This window comes from Chelonoidis abingdonii, chromosome 10 (assembly GCF_003597395.2).
Source record: "Chelonoidis abingdonii isolate Lonesome George chromosome 10, CheloAbing_2.0, whole genome shotgun sequence".
Lineage (NCBI taxonomy): Eukaryota > Metazoa > Chordata > Testudines > Testudinidae > Chelonoidis > Chelonoidis abingdonii.
The window spans coordinates 17,854,133-17,863,312 of record NC_133778.1 but is presented as its reverse complement, the minus strand read 5'-3'; the positions used below and the strand labels follow the sequence as shown (position 1 = coordinate 17,863,312).

Sequence of the window (9,180 nt, the reverse complement as noted above, 5' to 3'; positions counted from 1 at the left end):
TATCGAGGGCAGCGGTATACAACTGGCACCCGCGAACTGTCCAACCCCAAGCGGGAGACATGCAACCCAGGAAACAACCCAAAACCCATAGTCCCCGGACTGTCAGAACTCTAGGAAACTCTAACCAGTGAGAATGAACAGCGAGATGGCTCACTCAAAATACCTTGGCGGTTTGGGAAGAATGTGGTGGCCCACCTAACCCCAGGCAAGAAGAGGACAACCGGAATAGAGCTATATGAAATGGAGGGAATTGGGACATAGCACCCAATTGCCAACTAAGAGGTACTATGCATTGTACACGGGGAAATTATGACAATGTGGCCTTATCAGCCGGTAGGGTACATGAACCCTCACATGGAGTTACAGACCTGTAAAAAGAATGATAAAAACCATAGATTTAATCAGATTTCGGGATGCTTCAACTGGTCTCGGGAGCGGTGGGGACAGACCAACAACTCCGGCCAAAAGCACAGGGTCACATCATACAATGGCACAAGAACATTGGGACCTAGGCAATGTGCCGGCGGATGTGATAGCCAGGGAATACCACCGAGAGTCTGCAGGAGTCACCCCAAGCTCCGTTACCGCTGTTTTGATGGAGAGACTTCCCTTGAGAGCTTACCTGACACCTGATAGAGAAACAGGAGAGGTAGCAACCCCGAGCGAGACAGAGCAATAAAGAAGCCTCACCCCAATGTTTGGCTGTATTTGCCAAGTTCCGATCCTGGAAAACCCCGAAGCTAGGGCAGAGAACGAAAGCGGATAAAAATTAGGGAACCAGGATTCCTGCAGCAAATCAAAAACTTCCCTTGGGAGGCGAACCGCCCAGGAGAACAGGAATGGGTTTCCACGGCGACTCAGAGGAGTTCTGTCCCAATGGAGCCCAGGGGAAGCAGTTAAATAGGCCCCCCTAGAATACAGGTCAGTTCAGTACTGCACGTGAGACCTTTGGCTAGGACCAGCCCCATTATAATGCCGAAACGTTAGAGGAGAGGAGTGAAGTAAATGTGAGTGCCTGAAAGGAAATCAAAGTCCAAGCCATGAGTAAATTATCATACACGATCTGTCTGTACAGAATAAGCAAATACGAGGAAAATAGAGCAACTCCTTATCCCACGGAAACACATAAGGAAGACTTATATAATATATCTATTATTTGGTACATCTAGGGAACATAGACACTGGTATAAATCCTAAGAGGGTTTTATTGGCAAGATACGAGCAAGAAAGTCCAGGTAATGTCTCCTCCCTGAATGCCAGTTCATAGCCCCCGACCACTCCACTTGCGGGCCCCCACTAGTACCTTTCCCTATTTTATTCGACTGTCCCTGTCGAAGATACTATGACAAGGGCCCACTCAAGAAAAGTCGGCAACGGGGCCCCGAACACTACTAGTCATCCTTGCACAGCCACGCGATATCCAAGGCATCCTTAAGATACCCCACGTCTAAGCATAAACAAAAGAACTCTACAGTTTTCGGCACAGTGGGCATCCAAGAGATCCTGATGCACCGGGAAACCGCGTTATGTCAAAAACTAATAAGACTAGGCCCTGCTCGCATACAAGCACTTGGACTTAAGTCTACCATCCAAATACAACAACTACGAAAAGATTAATCGGACCCTCAAAAAAGATCTGGAAGGGGTAGCAACAGGATGGAAAAGACTGGACAACCCTTTTAACCGGATATCTAAGTTCCGGAATATATGGAAGTTCCCAGGCATCCCCGTTTTCTCCTTGAACCTTGATTGACGCCACCACCCACGCGAATAGATTTCGCCACAGGAGATTTGGGGAACAACCAACCCAGCGAAAAATCATGAGCAGAAGACACAGATAGAAGTCGGATAACTCGAGACCCATAGTACGAGAACATTCTGAAAAAGCACAAAGAAGGCATCAGCACACTATTACAACCGTCGGGGAAAGTACGAGATTATCAGCCAGGGAACGGGGAGTGGGTTTAGTGCCGAACCGAAAAGCAAACTCCTAGCACACTGACGACCATAGAGATAGGAAGCCATTGAAATTGAATTAAAGTTAACCAACCAACGCCGAAAGCAGAGCAAATCACCACATCAACTTACTGAACCTTGGCATCGACAGAACACTGCTGTCACCGAGAGCTACTCAAGGCAGACGGCCCACAGAGCAGTAATAGATATCTCCTGAATTAACCCCAAACAACGACCGGAAGTCCAGAAATGAACACCGGAACCAGGATTATTGTTACCTCAACCCAGGTTCGAAACGCAACAGTCCAACAATAATGTACAGCCCTGATAAGGGACATAAGACCCATCGAAACCGAAAGCTAAAAAGGAAAAATTAGATGAAGTGCGGAAGATGCTGGAAACTCGGGGTCATGGGGAGAATCCCACAGCCAGTCCAGATCGCATAGTCGACTATCCCAATGCCGAAGCAGCCCTAGTTTGTAATACTTTCGCGAAAATTGAATAAGTATCCCAACTTCGATGTCACACGATCATGCCGCATTAACGAGCTGTTGATCAGCTAGGCTAGCCAAAATACACCTAACCACCGGATCGACCAAAAGACATGCAAAATTCCCCTCCAGTACCAGGAAAAGACGCTTCTCAAGACCCGATGCCTGTCCAAATACACTGGCCTCATGTCGGACTCCAGGCCGCCGCCACACTTCCAAGCTTATGAAACTATACGACCCATGCCAATATGCCGCTGCCTATCTAGACAACATATTAATACAACCCTATGGAGACACACCTAACAACTGTGATAGATGCTGAAACGCCCTGCGAAAGCCGGTCTCAATACCGCTAAGCCCCTGAACTCAGTGATAGATAGCTAGGCAAATACCTCGGGCCATGTCGTAGGAGAGGTTGGTAAGCCCAAAAAAGGAACAAGGTGAGGCAATACAAGATGGCCTCGAGCCGCAATACGCAAAAAAGGTCAAGCATATTTGGGAAGTAGGATACTATCTGGGACGATTCATCCTCATAGTCGCCACATGAAGCGGGGGCCATTGGACGGAATCTGATAAAAGACACGGGGCCCCGAGATAGGCAGGGGATCGATGCGCGAAGAAGCATTTGCAGATTTACGACAGCTTATGCTGCCATCAGTACTCATGGCCCCAACTCGAACACGAATCATCCTGCAACGACGCCTCGGAAGTGGGACTCGGTCCCGTCCTTCCCAATGGTAGGGAGAGGAATCACCCCATCTTGTACCTCAGCCGAAGCTCCCTCTCCAGGAACAAAAGTAGCTGTTGTTGAATAAGGAATTCTGGCGATAAATATGGGGCTATGGCGACCTCTGCTACTACTCCTGGCGCGTGCGTTTACCTTGGACTGATCACGCCCCACTCCATGGATGCAATAGAACAGCGAAAGGAACCCAGAGTGACAGGTGTTCCTCTCTTTGCAGCCTTTCCATTTTCGGTCAGCACTAGGCTGGAAGCCAACACGGCAACTGCTGATGGCCTCTACACCAGACACTAACCTCTCGTCCCAGTAGCCCAACCCGTGGTGTTGCGCGGGGGGGCGGGTATGATTGCAAGCACTTGGCGAGAGGGCAGCAGAAAAGTGTGAGCAGGGGCCTTACTTCCCCATCTGCCCAAGGGCGAGGAAGGTTTGCTTGAGTATTAAACTAGAACACTTACCATTTTAGAGCACGATCCAATAGAAGGCACATACTGAGACTTCAGTCATATTGAAAATACCGCTCCTATTCAGTCAGACAGGGGAGATTAAGGAGGTTGGAAGATTTGCTGGAGCAGAGTGCAGTGCAGAAAAAGTTGGAAGAAAAATGAAGAGTTGATATAGAGAGAAAGTATGAAAGTGGAGGACTCTGGCAGTGGAATTTAAGTCCAGAGAAACCTAAGTTAAGGGGCACCTAGGGGCTGTGTAAGGGAGGCAAGACAAGCCTTGCAAGCTGAAAGGGTATAGGAAGAGGGAAATAACTCAGGAAGGAACGCGAGTGCCTAAGCCTAAGGTGGATCACCTCGACCGAACCTCAGGCCCTGGTGGGACCTGGACGTAGAGGTGTCACGAAGTAATAGTAAGGTTAATTTTCTTTTTACCTTAAGGGGGTGAACCGGGGGAACAAGCAACGACCAAGACCATCAGAGAAACTGGAATTTTTTAACGTCTGGGAGGGGAAAGAGAACTCGGGGCTTTGTTTCTCCCAGCTATGGATTAGAAAAACAGCTTTCTCTGCTAACTCCAATCTCCTTTCCAATAATTCTACTATCAAGTGTGAGTACAAGAGAAACCAAGCACATAGGCTTTATTGCTTTGGTTGTATTAACTGGGTGTAATTGGGACTGGTGTTTAATTGCTATTTTGATTAGACTCGTGTATTCCTAATTCTTATAAGCAGAGCCTGTAATTGGACATGTTAGCACGTGGGTTAATTTTGTCTGTATTTTCTTCTTTTATATAAAGTTTCTTTTGAAGACCGTTAGTTTGGTCTCTGGGTAGGCTACAGGAAAGGGGTGAAACATCTCTTTAGTATAGCTTTACTAGGTGAATAGCATCGCCTCAGGGGAGGGTGATTCCCTCTTTGTGTTGCTCAAGATTTAATACTAAGTACTGCATCGCCCAGGCTCACCCAGGGAAGGAAGCTGGGGAGCAGATAACAAGGAGACAAGGGGGAGGAGCTTGTTTTCCCATTTGAGATAGGGAGACCCAGGGGTTCTGGGTCTTGGGGGTCCCCCAGGGAAAGGTTGGGGTGACTCGGGGTGACCAGGAACCCTAAAATCCTGGTTGATGGCAGCGAAATCAGAGCCAAGCTGGGTATAAGCTTGGGGGAGTTCATGTTAAGCCCCCAAATTTTGAATGCTAAGGTCCAGATTTGGGACAGAGGCTTTATCACAGAGGGGGGCCCAGGTCCCTCCCTCTCCACTCCTCCAAGGACACTAGTGGAGTAATTAAGAACCGGTTCAGAGACAAGCAATAGCGCCCTGAACCTACCCCAGAGAAGAGAAAGCGAGAGACCCAGCAGAACAGTACCAGCAATTTGCCACACGTGATACAGACCCACTCCCTGCTGTATTGATGTCTGTAGCTGTATTGCAAATGGAAATCCATCCCTGTCATCATAGTACTGTAAGCACTCCCTGACAATAGGATCCATACTGCACTCACCTTGGAAAGATTGTTTTGTTGCAAGAATTGATCGGAATAGAACTTTTTCCAAATGACTTATCATAAAATGTGGTGATTTTGTTCTGGCAGCACTGACGCAGGCAGGCTGGATCCCTCCTGCTGTGTAGTCTTTCTTTTATCTTTATTCAGGAACCCATACTTGCATATTTTCATCTACTCACTAATTGTTTGTGCTGGGGCTGTTTTTGAGGTTTGACGCTATAGTATAGAAAGGAAAACCAGTCACTGCTTATTAGTGTTCGTTTTCATCTATAGTAATTTCAGCATAGACTTCAGTTGTATATCCATGCTTGCCTTTTTCTCCACCCCAGAGTAACCATATGTCCCTGAATAAAGGAATATCCCTTTTCCTCAATATCTATCCCAGTGTCCCTGTCTGTTTTACAAAAAAACACACTTCTCCCCCACTTTATGTAAACCCCAACAAACTCTGGCCGTCTGAAGGAGCCATAAGCTAGCTGAGCCAATGAAATTGACAGCAGGCTAGCTGAGAGCAGTGTGCTTCACTGACCAGGTCTGTTATATGTCAACTCCATGAGACCCCCCAGTGAAATCTCCCATTCACATAGTAACAGATCCATGTGGAATCAAAGACTCACTCTGAATCCTGGCACTGCTATGAGTGGTGAGCCTACAGGCTGGTCAGCCTCCACCCTCTACACAAGGCTACTGACCTGGCTGGGCCAGCATGTGAATGAGAGACAAAGAATATGTGTGTGGTGTAATGAGAGAATGAGAGGGGTAGAAAAGCAGAGAAGACTGAAGGGTACAGAGAGAGCAGGATTGAGTAGAGGAGAGAAATAGGAAAAAGCCAAAAGAAAACACAAAACATAGAAGGTATGAGAACAGAAAACCCAGGTAGTTTGAGGAACTTACTAGGAACAAAGAAATAAAAAGGAAACAGAAGAAATACAGTAAGAGAAATTAAATAAATTAAATGTAGCCTTATCTGCAGAAAATTCAGTAACTGGATGGGGGCTAGAGGACTTGGAGAAAACAGTAGAGAGGACACAGAAAACTATTGTTCTTGCACCCACCTGTTACTGACTGTTATGTTTTATCTGGAAAGAGGGAGGGTGACTTGGGAGGGGGAGGAGGAAGAGAGGAGTGTTCCATGGCTGAGGAAGTGGGAGAGGAAAAATTGAACACACTTTCCTCTTTTCCACCCCTCCCTCCCGCCAGCTGCCAAAACCTTGGTGTGCGCACCTCATTGACACCCATCAAAGCTGACTGCTGCATTGTCCCTCCCCACCACAAGATGCATCTTGGTTTTTCATACTGAAATATGTTTTCTAATGAAGCAAAATAAAAATCAGCAGGTACATGTTCCAGCTGGTTGCACATATCTGGAAAGAATGGATCGACCGGATGTACAACAATGCATTAATATCTCAATGGAGTTTAGTCGTCTTATTTCCAGGGCTATGTATCTTTCAGGGCCCTTCCAAATTTTCTCCAAAACCTTTTATTTTCTCATCTCCAGGCCGACTATTTGTCCTGCACACACTGTGTGTGTTTTTTGGCCACAGTCATCACCAATGTTTAACCACATTAAGTATTTTCCTACCTCTTCTTCTGTCTGTAGACTTCACTGTATTTATCAAGTATGGGGAAATGCTGCTATACTTCAGATACAGTGACCGTGGTAAATGTAGACTTTTACAGGTGTGATACGTGCTCCTGCCTTGCATCTTTTCCTGCATCACACACTTCCATAAGTACAGTACCATTTACTCCACGGTATTCTCCATGCTACAGTCAGCACACTGCTGTCGTTCTTCTCTTTGTGTTTAATTATGCCATCTTAAAGAGGAACTGAACATTTAACAGAAGTTGCACATTCATGGAACTTTTATTGTATTTTTGATTCAGGAGTAAATATTGAATTGTTGAAGTTTGGGTTCAAAAGTTACCTGAATATGTTTTCCCATTCCTATTCCCCACAGATTACACAATGGCACTGATTAGCAGAAGCGTTTTGTAATACCACTTAAGGCTTTATCACAGTGGAGCACTGCCAGTAATGGTCTTTAATTCACTTATATGTACCAATCCATCTCTGTCAGGTTTCTATTAATTTCTTCCCTGTTTTACTCTGTCCCTAGCCCCTATATAATGAGACATGAGGTCTTCCATTTATGGGAATATATATATATATATATATATATATTTTAAATCTCAAGCAAATTGCTTTTGCTCCTGCTTTGCAAACAACTGTGCCATCTTCACATTTATTTCAAGTTTAATCCACTTTTCGCAGGTTAATTTATTTAGAAGAATATGTGTCAGTCAAGAGGCCATAGAGGCAATAATATTTTTATTGGCTAATTTAGAAGAAAAGTTTGAAGATTAGGTTAGATATTTAAGCCTGCATTGTGGTTTTAACACAAACCTTTAGTAGTAGAGATGTATTTCTAAAATATTAGATCTGTGTATGATTGAAACTGTGTTTGTGCACGTATACACAAACAGCTCTTATCAGGAATACTTGTGAAAAATTGCACCCTGTTCTGCAATAATCTGTTGTCAGGAGTGCAGAATGATAACACATCTTGTTTACAAAGATGCATACCAAAGGAATAAAATCTAGAGATTTCTGCTTGCATTGGAGTTCTACTGTCTTGAAATATACGTATAGTTTACATTTAGAACAGCTGAGAGATGTTTTTAAAATTTTGCTTGATGCATTACTGGTTTGCTGTAAATCCAAATGTGGTGTTTGTTTCTTTGTTTCTTTCTAATGATTAGGATCGGTGCAAAACATCAGGAGTTACGGCAAAAGCAGGCAAGAGGGCTTGCTGATTACTCCATGAGCCCTGTAGGTCCACCTCCTGATATTGATGATGATGATGATGAGATGGACCCAAATTATGCCATAGTGAATCACTTCAGAGAGGCTTATCCAGCAGCAAATGTCTACAGGCCATCATCTCCCCCTGTAGCAGAAACTTTTGGATACCCACGGGATATCCCTTCAGTGTCAGGAGAGAGGGAGCATTTGGAAGGACTGTATGCAAAGATAAACAAGCAGCACCATCCACAGACTTCTGCTGACAGGTAATACTACCCAATGGCTGCAGATCACCTGATTTTTCAATTTCACGTGCACTTGCATTTACTGAATAGAAAAAAATGGTTTTACTCTTGATTTACCTCATTTTGACCAAGAACAGCCTTTGCCCCAACAGTACCCCGAAGGGTCTACATAAAGCAGCAGTCAAATAAAAATCATTATAGAAAGGTCCATATTTCACAAACAGAATGAATGAACTGCCTGCTCCAATCCAATTCCTATGCTGCTGAGAAAGCGTTTTTTTTCTCTTTTAGACAGGAAAAGTTCTTATTCTTCAGCAAAACTGTTTTTAGATCCCTTTTGGTCCTGATGATCAGCCAGTGCCCATTATAACAGAGTTTTGTGTGATGGTGTGATATATTGCATATGTTTACAGTTTACATTTCCCCAGCTGTGCAATATTATGCACTTTCAATTAGGTTGGGGAGAGACCTGGGAATCATGGCATTTTATGCAGAGTGTAAAGTTTAGCTTCACAAGACTGATTACCTTTCACAGCCTTTCCAATAACCAAGTGAGAAAGAAGGAGCAATTTTTAATCCTTACTGTCAAACTCCCGGGTTGATAGCATTAAAGAAAGATGGTGAAGTTTTTCTTTGAATTAAAAAGAAAACCCTGTGACTCAGTGATACAGCCACCACTGTGAGGTTTCTAAAGCTGGTTACTTCTGGAGTTGGGGAGTATAAGAAATATATGATTTCATTAGTGTCATGGTGTTAATAAATGTACATGGAATTTTTCTAGCCAGTACGTGACTGTGCAAGGAAGATGGGTGAATGGACATTAGAAGAATTGGGAATATGGGATGTGGGAGCAGTTTAAATATGAGTGAATGAATCTTGTATGGTGGCTTGTAATATGGTTCCTCACTGCCACATTCTATGCTGGATGTGTTTGAGAGGCTGTGAGAGCACAGATATGGAGAGTTTTGAGTTTGTAGAGATACAATACTTTGG

General features: G+C 44.5%; 1 protein-coding gene across 2 annotated transcripts in view; it reads left to right on the top strand.

Annotated features, from left to right (window-relative positions):
* PARD3B (par-3 family cell polarity regulator beta) overlaps positions 1–9,180 on the top strand; it is a 725,193-nt gene that overhangs the window by 598,259 nt on the left and 117,754 nt on the right. For both annotated transcript variants that reach the window (XM_075069989.1, XM_075069988.1), the window contains exon 20: positions 7,900–8,208. In XM_075069989.1, coding sequence (XP_074926090.1) covers positions 7,900–8,208 — 309 coding nt within the window. The remainder of the gene's footprint in view (positions 1–7,899; positions 8,209–9,180) is intronic.